General features: G+C 38.7%; 2 protein-coding genes and 1 non-coding gene across 5 annotated transcripts; 1 reads left to right on the top strand and 2 right to left on the bottom strand.

Annotated features, from left to right (window-relative positions):
* The first annotated feature begins 1,758 nt into the window (after positions 1–1,758).
* On the top strand, positions 1,759–3,900 carry LOC121745219 (trihelix transcription factor ASIL1-like). Its single transcript, XM_042139029.1, has 2 exons — positions 1,759–2,064; positions 2,532–3,900. The coding sequence occupies exon 2, from the start codon at positions 2,612–2,614 to the stop codon at positions 3,749–3,751; it is 1,140 nt and encodes a 379-aa protein (XP_041994963.1). The 5' UTR covers positions 1,759–2,064; positions 2,532–2,611; the 3' UTR covers positions 3,752–3,900.
* A 195-nt stretch (positions 3,901–4,095) lies between these two features.
* LOC121744507 (heat shock 70 kDa protein 14-like) lies at positions 4,096–10,198 on the bottom strand. 3 transcript variants are annotated; one of them, XM_042138062.1, is made up of 11 exons: positions 10,022–10,198; positions 9,798–9,850; positions 8,294–9,527; positions 7,812–8,042; positions 7,610–7,705; positions 6,183–6,392; positions 5,539–5,733; positions 5,317–5,463; positions 5,076–5,225; positions 4,867–4,997; positions 4,096–4,654 (listed from the first exon to the last, which is right to left on the bottom strand). In XM_042138062.1, the coding sequence occupies exons 3-11, from the start codon at positions 9,464–9,466 to the stop codon at positions 4,435–4,437; spliced, it is 2,553 nt and encodes an 850-aa protein (XP_041993996.1). In that variant the 5' UTR covers positions 9,467–9,527; positions 9,798–9,850; positions 10,022–10,198; the 3' UTR covers positions 4,096–4,434. The 3 variants fall into 3 exon arrangements, with proteins under 3 accessions (XP_041993996.1, XP_041993997.1, XP_041993994.1); XM_042138063.1 differs by having other exon boundaries at positions 9,798–9,844; XM_042138060.1 differs by lacking the exon at positions 9,798–9,850.
* Positions 10,199–12,627: 2,429 nt separating this feature from the next.
* TRNAV-AAC lies at positions 12,628–12,701 on the bottom strand. Its single transcript has one exon. It is a non-coding gene; the product is annotated as a tRNA-Val (tRNA).
* Positions 12,702–15,221: the final 2,520 nt, after the last annotated feature.

Below are 15,221 nucleotides of genomic sequence, written 5' to 3'. Positions count from 1 at the left end.
GAATATATGTGTATTTGTTTGTGAAATGAAGATGAATTATGAGTATTTATGGAGTAAAAAAATAAAATTAAAAATAAAAAAAAATTAAAAAACAGTAATATTATCTGTAATATTACTGTTTTTCGATTTTTATTTTTTATTTTTTTAATTTGAATTTTAAAAAAATGATTTATTGCGTCTGCGTGACGATGCCCACTCGCGGGCCGGCGAGTGGGCGTCACGCATGGCGCCGGAGCGTGCCACGTTGCGCGGGCGCGTGGCGAGACGGGACGCTCGGCGGGCTGGGGACGAGAGGGGACACTGCAACGCGTTTCGCCGCCGTCTCGTCCCAACGTGACGGGTTACAAGCCACCCGCGTGACGCGTTGCGGGTGGCCTAAGTATATCTCTACAGTCAATATACAATAGAAGGGCACTATAGTCAATAAGTACAATTCTGTCAAAAATCAAAGCAAATTTAAGCTTTTGGATCTTTAGATTGTATGGTTGTGATAAGTTCTAAGATGTTCATTATTAGTCGAGCTACATTATTAAACTAAATTGCTACATTATTTTAAAAAATAGTACTCCCTCCGTCCGCGAATAGGAGGCCAATTTGTTTTTGGCATGAATTTTAAAAAATGTTAAGAAAAGTGGGCGGAAGAAAGTTAATGGAATATGGGTCTCACTTGTATATATTAGTTTCAAATGATGTGTGAATGGAACGAGTTAGTGGAATGTGAGGCATCTTTACCATTATGGTAATTATGAATCGGGACTCCTAGTCGCGGACGGGGGAGTACATTATTAGCTAAGTTACATTATTAGACTAATAATCTATATTATTAGATGACACGTAGTATTAATCTGACCATTAGATCACAAGATCCAATAAACTATAATATTATTTTAATTTTGACCACTATTTAGCTTATAAATTTGAATAGAATTTACAAAGTTTGAATGCTAGTAATAAATAGTAGACTAAAGGCTCATTTTGGTCCTTAATATATTGCGATTTTTTTATTTTGGTCCAAAACATTATCTTTTGAATTATTCGGTCTCTCACAAATAAAAACCGGTCACATTTGGTCCATTTTGGACGATTCCATAAAAAATTTGACGGAAACCCTAAACTCAAACCTCCCTCACCACCTCCGCCACGGCGTCCACCTTCCATCATCCCTCAGCCTCACCCACCGTCGTCACCATCTCATCCCTCAGCCTTACCCCCTCCTTACATCATCTCCCACACCACCTCCGCCACGACGTCCACCTTCCTCGCCTCGCTCAACTCAGCAATCAATCCCCCGTAGACGCCTTCCGGTGTTGCCGCAACCACGATTTGAGAGGAGGAGGTGGAACTGTGACGGGGGAGGCAGCCATAGCGGAGGGTGCCTGGACGACGGCGAGGGCGAGGGGGAGGGGTCGAGGGTGAGGGAGAGGGAGAGGAGGCGAGACGACGACTTGACGGTGAGCAGCAGCGACAGAACACCGGGAGTCGGAAGCCGGCATGTTTCTGTCAAATTTTTGAATTTCCGTCCAAATTTAGAATTTCTGTCAAATTTTTGACGGAACCGTCTAAAATGGACCAAATATGACTCGTTTTTATTTGTGAGAGACCGAATAATTCAAAAGATAATGTTTTGAATCAAAATCAAAATAAAAAACTTACAATATGTTAATGATCAAAATGGTCTTTTAGTCTAAATAGTAATTCAATCCGACGGAGTAATATAAATCACTATGTCTCCGTCTCTCCGTATGGTTGGTCCCAAAATCGTCAGAAAGTGCCAAGTATAACGAGCGCATTCCCGGCGCATACTAGCAAAGGCCACTTCACAAAACGTCCTCGGCCGATTCTACTAAAAAGATGCGTCTCTGTCTGTCCACTTTCTCTCTCCAACGCAACAAAATCCTTGACAAATTTCTCACTTCCCAACAATTCTTATGTAATTTAACTGGAATCCGGTCGTATTAAATAGCCCAACATTTCTCAATTTGGTTTTTCATTTATTGTTCTCATTACCAGGCAAAAGCTTGAATCTTGAATGCACCTCAACAGCATAATTAAAACAATTTTCAGGTAAGATTTTTTTATGGGTTCTTCATTTAATTGGCATTTCAATTCGTGGGATCATTTATTTAATTTTTAGTAGATTTCTTGAATTTTGGTCTAGAAATTCGTCTTTGTTCTTGGATAAATTGTGTACAGTATCTAGTTTCCTTCTCTTGAAACCGATCTTTTTACACTTTTGATTGCACTAGGTGAGTTTATTACAATTGGGAAAGTTCTATGATTTTGTCCCAATCTGGAAAGTTCATTTTGGTGCTGTCTTTTTAGGAATGATCATAACGATTTTGTGTGTGATTCGAGTTTTTTAGAGGTAAATCTTGGGCTCTATCTGGATTGTTTAATGAGTTTAGGTGATGAATGGCAATAATGATCGGACTTCAGTGTTTAGGCTGTATCGGTTTATTTATTTCATTCTTGTGTGTTTCGAAATAGTAATTTAATTGCTTCCTTAAAATATCTGGATTTTTGTGTGTTAGGTTCTTATGAGGAAAATTTGAGCGTTTCTTTTGCTGGATACTAAGAGATAGGAGTTGTTAAACTTGGTGTTTTGAGCGTGATGGATGATGAAAATGATGTTCCTTACCGTTCCAATACTTATGCCACAAACGTCCAAAAATTCCCTGTCGAAAATGCCTGCTATCCTCGAGATATTGGCAATTCGTACGGAGAAGATGATGACAACACTGATGATGGTGAGGAAGATGAGGAGGAGAAGGCAGTAAACGGTGTGGATGACGATGATGATGATGATGATGATGACGACGACGATGATGATGGAGGTAATGGTGTTCAGAGGATAAGTAACAATGATTATGAGTATGGAGATGAAGATGACAACAACGACGATGAAAATGGCGATGGCGATCAGCAGCGCCACCCGAAGAAGAGGAAGCTGAAGAATCTGATCTCAAGCTATGAGTTTGCCCCACGAATGCCGGCTCCTCCTCCTCTTGCCCCTCCAGCGGCTCCGAAGCCGTCGTACGGGGGGCGCAATCCGCTCACTGATTGGACCGAGCACGAGACGTTGGTCTTACTGGACGCTTGGGGAGATAGATTTCTCAAGCACGGGAGGAAGAGCCTGCGTGGCGAGGAGTGGCAAGAAGTTGCGGAGAAGGTATCGCTGGGATCGAAAATAGAAAGAACCGACACTCAGTGTCGGAATCGTCTGGATACATTGAAGAAAAAGTACAAAAAAGAGAAGATGAAGTTTGGGGATTCCGGGAGTGAATGGGTGTATTACAAGAAGATTGATGCACTACTATCGTCATCGCAAGTGCAGCAAGGCGGTCTTTCATGTGGGATCAACTCGGGGGAGTACGTATTCATGAACCCTAAAGTTTATCTGAATCGGTCGAATGGATTGGATGAGATGAGGGACAGCCCGGGAAACTCAAGCAAGGGGGAGGAAGATGAGTCCGAGGGCCTCCCTCCCAAGAAGATGCTGGGGACTGGTAAAATTCGAAGCAGTGCAGCTCCCTACAAGATGCTGGCTGATTCTTTCGAGAAATTCAGTGAAAAATACGAAAGGATCGAGGATAGTAAGAGGCAGCAGATGGTAGAGCTAGAGAAGATGAGGATGGACTTGCATAGAGATTTGGAGATGCAGAAAAGAGAGATTTTAGAGAGAGGCCATGCCGAGATAGCTAAGATCCGACAAGGAGAGGATGAAGACAACGCTGAGAATATCAGTGGTTGAGGTGCTTGTCTTGTATGTCTCTCTCTTGATTATTATTTGACAAGTTGCAGTGGTTGTGTAATAAAACTTTGGTTGTGAAACTAATTATGTTATGTAGGTATATGGTGGATCATTAATTTTAAGAAGTTGTATCTTCTTTGTCGTTGATACTTGCTTATCGTTCACTTTGATTTGCACATATCAACATCACATAAAAGAGGGGTTTTTGCATTATCCATAATAACACTTTTAAACCTTGTTGGCTTCCATGTCAAATTTGAATTCAGAATGAAATCTCGGCATCACACACATTCATCTTTTGTCTCTTTATACGAAAATTCAATTTCAGCAAAATCACACCATTATTTGATCAAACCCAAAATTCAATATCAAAATAAGGCAAAATCTGCATACAGAAAAAGACAACTTAAAATTCGAACTCACCCTTATCTTGGGGTGATTGTCGTTTCCAATGATCGGAAATGAAAATGGACAGTCTAGGTTGTCTGTAATAAACCCTTTCTCAAAAACAGGATTATAAAGAACCACCTATAAATAAAATATCCTTGGTCACCTGCCGAAACATATGGAGAAATGATCGACATCATCAAACATTTGTGATCATAACTCCCAAATCCAGGTTCTGCTAGTCGTACAAAAAGGACTCTTAAGTATGCTGCAACTTAATATAGGTATAACTGCCATCACACATTTTGAGAACCCTCGGGTTTGTCCGTCTCCATGGGCTCTGCAGCGGCTGGTGGCACTTCTTGTCCAGCCCCTGCTTCCGTGTTTTTGTCAGGGCTGGAACCAGCCCCTTGAGGTTGAGACTCGCTACCTTGGGATGGAGCTGGAGAGGTTGGCTCAGGAGTGGCTGGTTTTGCTGGCTTTGGCTTTGGCTTCGTCATTATTGGTCGGCAAAACCTGTGAGAAAATTGGGTCTACTTATCAAATGCTTGATTTTAGGGCTACCAAATCATGGGAAAATCAAAAGTCTTGCAGTTTTTAGGCGAAAAAATGTATCGTGTTACTATCAAACATGCATGCGTATGTTGAACAAGAAAAGGCAAATGCAATACGGTCTAAATTTGAACTGCTAGGAAAGGAAAGGGAGTTCCAAGGAATTTGTACAGTACCTATCAAGGGCTTCAGCCTTTTTCTTCACATCCGCAGACAGTAAAACTGGGTTGGCATGTTTTGGAAGTGAGTCTTGTTGCTGTTTTTTCTCTCTCAACCAAGCTTCCGCTCCCACACATTCATTAAAAACCTGACAGTTCAAAACATTAAGTGAGAATTCTGTAATATGGTCTCATGCGTGTTAGCATATATGGCGAATAATATATACCTTATGCTTCTCCGCCACATCAATATGGTCAAACTTGGGATCAGTGGACACTGAAGCCTCTCTGTAACTATTGATGCAATAAGCAATTTGGTCAATCACAGATCCCCTCTCCGTGTGCTCCTTGTAGCGCTCCTCTATGGGATCACCTTGCTGCAGGGTTTTGGACAACTAGTTAGCAAACCATCTGGTAAAGTAAGAAGAAAACAACAAACGTGTAGTAACGAGCTTCCATTTTTTTTACCTTCTTGAGCTCCTCCAGCTTGGCAACATATACACCTTTGGTTTCATCTTCACCATCCTCATATAACCAGTCTTCTACCTCCTGGAGTCTAGCAATCAATTGCTCTCGCTCTGACTCCGTTACAAAATCATGATACTTATCATGAAGCTGCAGAGACATAAAAACATCTCAGATAAATAATTAAGGTGACTCGCAGTAACAAGATCAGGACCTTGTACGTACTTTATTCCTCATATCATAAACATAAGACTCGACAGCATTCTTCTTGTCTTTTGTTTCCTCCATGACACGATCCTGCAAAGCCATCTCGAATTCCTTCTCCACGGCTTTTTGAACATCTGGAGCAGCAAGAGCTCCAAATACAACTTCTGACACTGGCACAGTTTTCTTGTTAACCTTCTTTTTCGGAGCCTCCACCTGATGAGCATTAATACAGTGATATTACTAGTAGTCCAAGACAAATACAAGCACCAAAAGAAAAAGTATACAGGAAAAGGAAATGAACAAAGAACTTTGTAAACATAATCCCTGCAATATTAAGAACATGATATACATAAATTAAATCAACTGGAATGAAAATCTACTAGTTTGGAAGCCTGCATAGGATTTCTATACCACATAGGATAATAATAACTGGACTCGCATGTAACCCCAATAAATAGAACATGAGCAACAAGACAAAGGAAAAGAAATGCTAAGATTTAGAGAACAGATAAGTGAAACACTAAGACAAAGAACCAGAAAGGGACATTCCAAAGTCATTAGTAGGGTAAATACTCTACAGAAAGATAGAAGTTAAAATTTATAGGAATCTATGCATATATTATTTTTTTTAAAACATATTTCAATATAAGCACGCAAGTTACCTTGACATCTGTTTCCATCTGAACAGGCTTATCTCCTGACTCTGGCACACCATTTTCAGCTGCAGGAACTTCAGTTGTTGAGTCCTGCATATTTACATCAGCAGCACTTGGTGGAGCAGGGTCAGCAAGAAGCTCATCAGTCTCCATCTTAGCCGGCTCTTTGTCAGACTCTTTAACAACTGGAACCTCTACTTCCTCTTCTTCAAGTAGCTGTTTCAAGAGAGACCGTCATGTTTTTTAGGAAAGTAAATTTTTACCAATAATATTGTATGTGACACATAAAAGAAACATTCCCCAAGCTAGATATATAGATGGTTCAGTTTGCCAATAAGTTCTAGCACCCCGCTTCAATATCCTTTATTACCAAAAGAATTAACATTTTTGCAATTTTTCCTGTTCTTTGGGTCTATGTTTTATCCCCACAAGATCAAGTCATTCTCTTATACTGATAAGCATATAATCTAGGGACCCCTAACTTAAACCAAAACCGGCACTCCCGCCTATATTACATTCCACACTTTCATGTGGAACCGGCGTGGGATTTGTGTCAATCCTTCCCCTTTCAAACCAGAACGCCGAGTGGCAAACCCAAATACAAGGCCCACCCACCATTTGCTGCCCCTTAACACCTTCAGTGGCAATGTTGCATGCACCCATTTGGTCACACCTTTGGGTAGCCCCTTTCCATAGGCGTCTGAATCCATGTTCACGCACCAAATTGATAAGCATATAAGTTAGGGAGCCTAACTTAACCCAAACCATGGTCAAAGGTAAAGGGTTGACTCCTACTTATTTATATGTCATTCAACACTTTTATGTCGAACCGATATTAGATTCATATCATAAATAGCTCGCGGTTTATACACTAAACCATCTTCATTAAACAAAAAATCTGATTAACCTAACTTATCTTTTTCCATCTTGTATATGTTAGGTTTTGACAAAAGTCAAATTGCAAAAAGGTCCCAAAAATCTGTCTCATTATATTCATTCAAGGATGAGTGGAGTATCTCTACCTCCATTACTATAATAATAATGAAGCAATCCAAAATGTTAAAACATGTGGAAGAATAAAATTTTACACAACTGACAACATGCATCATTCACGGAGAAACATATATGAGTTATGATGTACGTAGTAACCCCACACATTGAGTAAGATATTTGCAATCTAACAATCTGCCAAGGCAAGAAATTATTATTCATTATCCTATCACGATAACAAACTACAGCAATAACGCTGACGAAGAAAACTAAGACTTTCCATTACCAGAGCTATCCTATTATAAGCATTTAAAATTGGCATTAAAGGCACCAATAATGAGAAGACTTTTATTAAGCTCAATCTTTGAGTGATTCCCTGAAAAAAAACTGGAGTATTACTCAGAAATTAGAATGAGAATTTATCATGAGAGCCAAGAGCTTACTGTTGCCGATTCGACAGACACAACACCATGAAGATTAAGACGCACTTTGACTTTCAATTTTGTTTTCTCACCATTTGCGGACTGAAAAGGCCCAATCTGCAGTCATTGTGTCAATACAAAAGGAAAATAGATGTTGAGTAAGTGACAGGGCTGCAGACGGTATTGATTGATGGATTAAAACAAATTTGCAACACAAACTTACTGTATAATGGCTGATCTTTGTTGGAGCTTGCAACTCACTGACATCAGAATATTGTACATCTAATCCGAAGGTCTGAGACCTATAGAAAGTCAAAGCTTTCATGCTAGGTATTGGGTTGCCCTTCGGGAATACAATGGTGCTCTGCAGATTATCACCACCCGCTCCATTTTGTGTATCTCCAGCAGGAGCTTTCCATGTCAGAGCAATGGGGAAAGGGAAGCTCTCGTTGACCTGCACAATTAAAGGAAAACTATGTTTCAGCATTTCTGTCACAGCCTATGATAGGAGACTGTTTCAGAGGTACATTATTTTGACGACAAAGCATTACATGAAAGTAGAAGATAAGGCTTTTGAACCAAGTAATTTATACGCCAACGAATAACTTTATATTGAGCCATATGCAGTGCTTGTAGTTATAAAAATAAGAAGGTATAACTGTGAATACATTAATAGAAAAAGCCAAGATAGGAATGAAAATGCACCTGGAATTCCCGAACTTTGAATGTAGGACTAAGAATAGCACATTGTAAAGCACAGCCTTTCGCAACACATTCACTTGCATTCATTGTACGCCTGGGCTCCATCCCAAAGAATTCAGTCAAAATCTTAATCATAGCAGGGACTCGAGAGCCTGATCCCACAACTTCAACTGAGTGTATATTCTGAATAGTCAGTCCAGCATCTGCTAGAGCCTTCTCCAGTGGCTTCTTCACACGCTCCAAAACTGAGGTGCTAATTTGTTCAAACTCATCTCTCTTAATAAATCCTCTTACATCTTTATCATCCATCAAGCATTCAATGTTCAGAGGTGCTTCAGGGTTAGCACTGAGAACCTTCTTCAACTTTTCACAGCCAGCACGGAGCCTTAGACAAGCCTTTGCATTCTGATAGACATCAATTTTATATTCCTCCTTGAATTTCGCAGTAAAATGCTGGAAAAGAGCTTCATCAAAATCTCTTCCACCCAGTGAACGATCAAAAGAGTGAGCCAAAATTTTTAGCTGACCTTTCTTGAATGCAGCAATACAAACTTGCAAACTTGCATGCCCCGCATCAACAAAAGCAACATTCATTGGTTCATTTTCTGGTAGATCAGTCTTATATATACCATAAGCCAGAGCAGTAGCAGTAGTCTCGTGAATAAGACGAAGAGGGTGTAAACCAGCAATTGTGGCTGCATCAATCACAGCCCTCCTCTGTAGATCAGTGAAATAAGCAGGTATTCCAATGCAACAATCTACAACCGCTGCTCCATTCAAGTTCTTTTCTGCGATGCTTTTCAAATTGGAAAACAGCATTCCCAATACCTGAGTAGGCGTAAACGTTTTATTTTCTCCCAAATACCGAGCATGTATTAAGAGATAACCATCATCCCCTTCAGTCACCGAGAAAGGCAATGACTTTAGATCACACTGCAGCTCCGGATCAGAAAACTGGCGTCCAATCAGCCTCTTTATTTGAGATATTGTATTTTTTGGATTCATCAAACTTGATGCGGCTCCTGCTGTCCCTAGGAAACGCTGTTTGTCTCCAAAGCATACAAGAGAAGGAGTTTCCCTCTTGGATTCATCGTTAAGCACTACATCAATACCTCTTTGCCTTGCAACAGCAACAACACAGCTCTCATTTCCAAAATCAAAACCAACCACACTCATGTTTGTTTGGTGGTTAAGATTTGTAACACGGTCACTTGACCACAAACTATGAGGTCACAACCTACGGCACAAATATCCAAACAAATTCAGCCACCAATCACTCGGACAGATGAATTTTACAAAACAAACAGTACTGGAACATATGAGAAGTAGTATCCATGTCGGCAGACATAGAAACACATGGAAATTAATTGTAGAGGTTTAAACAAATTCATAAACCTAGCTGAATTACCACAGAAAATCACATTACACTCAACCACACTACTTAAATTCTTAGTCGCAGAGGACTAATTACATCTCGAGCGCAAAATAAAAAACAAAAGTAACCTACCTTAAGCTTCAAGAGCTCTAGAGAACCTCCAATTCCACCCAAACATGCTAGTACTTGACAAAGAAGACCGAATTCAGCGAAATTTAATAAGGCAAAGATTCAACGCATCGAAGTAGGAAATTAAGCACAAAATGAGGACACCAAACAATAGAGAAAAACAACCGATCAGATCTAAAAAGGATGAAAAGCGAATATTAGTAGCAGAGGTTCGAAAGTAGCAATACCTGCAGGCAGATCAAGCGCTCTCAGATGGAGAGATTCTGGAACTTTCTCCAAATACAGTGGATGGTCGGGGCAGCTAGGAACCTCTAGAGCTATTTGCTTGAGAAACTGTAGAGAGATAGGGGTTTAAGAGAGAGAGAAGTGTAGGAAGAGAGATTGTTATGTGGGGGAATTTTCAGTTCGAATTTATTGGTGGAATATAAAGAAATAGGGAAGCTTTTCTCTGGCCTCTTGGTATTTGTTGTATCTTCTAGAAAGATCTCTCTTCCTTTTACATTTGGGCTTTTTAGTTGGGCTAGTCTTACTGGACTCTTTTGGTTTTGTAGTCATCATTTTTGGGCTTAGGCCCACTCTCTGAATTATCTTTCACTTGTATTTTCGAGATTCAATTGGGAGGAAAATATATTTCCTTTGATCCTCACTTTGATGTTTCACGTGATTGTATATTTCTCATCAGATCCGACCCCGATAGATTTCCGACACAAACTTATCATGCGTGGTGCGTGACTTGGCAACTGCAATAGTTATGATTGTTTCTCTTCTATTTTCGCAATCTCTGCCCTCGAACTTATCACAAACATACAAGTAGCACAAATAAAAAATATACAAATCGAATTTAGCATACAAATCGACTAAGCATACAAATCGAATTCTACTAATCGAATTCAGCATAAAAGTAACACTAATTTTACAATTCGAAATGAACCCTGCATTTGTCATTCATCATAAAAGTTGAATTTAGGTGTATGTTTTTCATAACATAAACTACTATAATCTCAACAGCTGGAAAAATAAAATGAAATCAACAACGATATTTACAATAAAGTTTATGCATGTATTTCATATCCAGCTTGAGCTTTTTTTACTAAATCCGACGTTCCACCTCCGCCGTCGCCGCAGTGAATCCTCATGCTAGGGGCCGATCAATTCCAAAAAGGCGTGCATTATATCCCCAAAAAATTTATCATTGTTCAATTCCAAATAACGAAACAGCAACTCCTCCAGGAACTCCCGATCCATTTCTTCTCCACTCTCCGTACGCGCCGCCACTATCCCCTCCATCGACCGCCGGAAATCCTCGCACGGCCTCCGCGAATACGTCACGATCACCACAGCATTACGCTCCGATTCCTCGATCTCCACCTCCGTCGGGATACTGGAATTGGCCTCGCGGCGAGGAGGAAAGATGTAATTAGCCGGCGATTCGGACTGAAACGACGGGCTCCAGCTGATTTTCGACATTTCTTCCTCGCACAGCTCGCGGTAGAACGATCGCAGATTCTCGAATGAGATTCGACCGCTCTGTACGTCGTCGTATTCGACATTTTGCGGTGAAGCTTCGTTACATGATTTCTGCATTTGTCTGCGCATTTCTAATTAAAATTTTTAAATATATATTTATAGTTTTATGTGATTGTGTGAGAATACAATGTGGTATTTATACCTAAAAAACTCCTCGAATACCTCTTACTTTTTGTTTGATTCTATAAGTAACAAAATCTTATGCGGTGAAATATCTGGAAAAATGATCTACATTAATACAATAAATCATTGTGAAATCTCTATTCCCAAAATAGACCAAGAAATCTCGCAAATTTCATGTGTTCAATTTTTGGAGTCTCGAAGTAATATGCCTCTTAATTATCAATTATTGCAGATGATATATTTGATTTTGTGTTGATGCTGAATAACAGCTTTATGATTTCATTCTTCGGTAATAATAGTTTATGATTTCATTATGAGATAACAAGCAACATACTCTTAATTGTCTTCACTAGTGATGTTCTCTCTAATTACTTTACAACGATGAACTTTTATATAAAGCGGAGATAGTTTTTTACACCTCTATGCCTTATCTATATTTTTGCGTACATGTCTCAAATAACCCTATCCAGTTTTTTTATTGATTGTCTACCTTTATGCTACTATAAGTTGTCATTTTTTGAATACTCCTATGATCAATGCTATGAGTTATCAAGGCACTTAGTTAGTGAATTTTACTTCAATTTGAAAGTGGATGCGGTGTTCTTTCCAACAACGTTGAGGAAGGAAATAATTCAAGAAGCATACTTATGATCAGAAATAATTGGCAGTTGCATTAACATAAAAAAAAATGTACATTCATTTCACAAATACTTCCTCAATCGTTTTGCTCGAATCAGTACATCCAGCTTTTTATATTTAGTAGTGGTAGAACTCATCTCCTTTTGATTGTCTAGATAGTGATCGAAATTAAGTCACGGTACTTAAATCTTGGTACTATATATAGTCTAGGTGGATACAATATTCTTAATTGTTATTTATCACAGTAGCCTCGTATGCTTGCAAGTATAGATCTGTAGACAATTAATTAGCCCAAAATATGGTAAAACAATTACTCCCGTCATTAGGAGTCTCGAGTTTTAAAAAATGATAAGAAAAGTTATTAGAATAGGCGTCCCATTTTTTTTTTTCTCAAACACCTTCATGGTGAGGGGTTAGGCAGACCCTCAACCTGTCTATATCAAAACCAATAAAATGTCATATATTGGCCAAGCCCAAAAGTGACTTGGCTCAATAAAATTAGAAATTAATGGCTGTGACTTGGCCCAATAAAATTAGAAATTAATGGCTTCGCCCGGGTTCGAACCGGAGACCTTCAGTGTGTTAGACTGACGTGATAACCAACTACACCACGAAACCGTTTTTGTGTATATTAATATTAAATGAAATGTGATTAGAATGAGTTGGTGGAAGGTGGAACTGAGACTTCTATTCACGGACGGATTAAAATGAAACTCCTACTCACTAACGGAGGGAGATATATTTATACGTGGCTATATAAAGAAACTGCTATATCTAAACATTTTTTTAGCCATTGCAAGTCTTTTAAAACAACAGTTCTTTTTGACAAATAACTAATACTTCTTCCATCTCTCATGGAAATAGATCATATTTTCTTTTTTGTTTGTCTCATAAAAATAGTCCATATACATTTATGGCAATTTTTTTCCCCTTCTACTTTATTATTTATAGATCTCACCATCTATTACATAATTTTAACAATTTTTTTTTCTTATATTTTATCAATTACACATTAAAATTTGTGTCAACCCCAAATAACATATTTTTATAGGACGAATGAATACTATAAATCACGAAATATTATGATAATTTAAAGACATGAATTAAGAATATAATGTTGAGACCTCTAATTAATAGTATCATTAAAAATCGATTGCGGATAGGACGGCGCTATACAGATAGACGTGTGCCGAAATAGTCAATGTAGACATCTACAACTGTAAATACTAGGAGTATAGTAGTAGTACTATTTAATAGGAGTAATAAACTATAATGTTTATTATTCTAACATTGCTTATTAGTATAACAATAATAATAATAATAATAATAATAATACAAAAAACTCACAAATTTCGTGACTCAATCTGATTACCAAATTTATATACAAAATCCATAAACTAGTAGTAATTAGAAGAAGAGCAAGTTTTACCAAAAAAATGCTCCCCTCTAATATCTCTCATACAATCAAACTATTATTGGCAAAGAATCTTGAAGAAACAGCAAACCTAGCAGAAAAAGTACGAGAGATATCATCTGCATCAGCCCACGTCGAAGTTTGATCATCGAAGTTTTGTGAATAGGAGGATGGATCATAATTGAACTTCAGTCCGTTTGAATTTGAAAATGGAGGAAACCTTCTCTTCTTCTCTCTCTTGATTCTCTTCCACAATACTCTCCAAATGGGAGCTCTTGATGATCTTGCTTCGGCCATGTCGTACGCCTCGAAACGGCCGTAGTTTCGAGCCGAGCAGCTTCTTGGCAATGGCCAGCACATCTCGCCATGCTCCATCGTTTGATGCACAAACTCGCCCTTCACTGCGTGTTTTTAGTGTGTTTGTGTGTTGAATAATATGATAATATGGTCTTGGGTGGGCTTTATATAGAGTTTAGAAAGATATGTCTCGTGAATTAAATTTATTGAGAATTAAGATTAAATAAATAATTAAAAACACTAAGTAGTCATGTTTGGTAGTTGTGTTTTTATATTAGATATAATAGGGTCCACTAGGATATAGCATGTGAGTGTTTATGTATTTCGATTCTTCAATTAGAATCAATAATATTATGGGCTCAATGTTGGTAGGGAAGGGGGTGGGGTTATCATTTAAATAAGTGGAGTAATAAATTATTATCACTATCAAATCATAATGTATATACCGCACATATAAATAGTGTATAGACAAATGTCTCTTAATTATTCAAATAAAATATTACATGCATTAGTATTAATTTTCATTTTCCTCACATATTAAGGCAATTTATATATTCAATTAGTAGTTTTATCAAATGGTACATGCGATCATATTAGTTTGCCTTTATTAAGTATAGCTTCACATATTATCTTCGCAGACATTAACTAAAGTTAGTATTTTAGTAAAAGCCAATAGTCGGAAAATACATAAATATAGATCACTTTAAATTTTTACCAACAACTTTGAACATGATAAAAAAAACACGGTATGTGATACAGACCAAACAAGAGAACTCATCCCAAAAGACTAGCCTGTTAGGAGAGAGAGCCCATTTAGTCTATATACCCCACATCAGTTGTTCTCACAACCGATGTGGGAATTGAGTCCGTAACATTCGACCCTCCTTTAAGGGCCAACGTCCTCGTTGGTCACGGCCACGTTGGTCACGGCTGGTTCTTTGCCAGGCCACCACTCCGTGGGCCACCACTCCGAGTTCTCATTGGTCACGGCCACGTTGGTCACGGCGGATTCTTTGCCCAGCCACCACTCCGTGGGTCACCATCCGAGCGGCCCCAAACGCACTCGTTGGTCACGGCGAGTTCGTTGCCCGGCCACCACTCCGAGCCGTTTGGGCTCTCAATGAAAGCACCAATTGATACATACCAAACAAGAGAACTCATCCCAAAAGACTAGCCTGTTAGGAGAGAGAGCCCATTTAGTCTATATACCCCACATCAGTTGTTCTCACAACCGATGTGGGAATTGAGTCCGTAACAGTATGTAGGAGTAGTTAATTTCTCATTATCAAAGTATTCTAGAAAAATTAATTAAAATCAATGTGGCATATATGTCCAGCAACTATTTTACTTTTACACACGGAATGACATAATAAAATTAGTTTTGCTATGACAAGTCAAACATATAAATCGAATTGGGACACAAAATG

The sequence above is a fragment of the Salvia splendens genome, chromosome 8 (genome assembly GCF_004379255.2).
Source record: "Salvia splendens isolate huo1 chromosome 8, SspV2, whole genome shotgun sequence".
Lineage (NCBI taxonomy): Eukaryota > Viridiplantae > Streptophyta > Magnoliopsida > Lamiales > Lamiaceae > Salvia > Salvia splendens.
The sequence above is the reverse complement of the archived record's forward strand: the minus strand, read 5'-3'. Positions and strand labels throughout refer to the sequence as shown.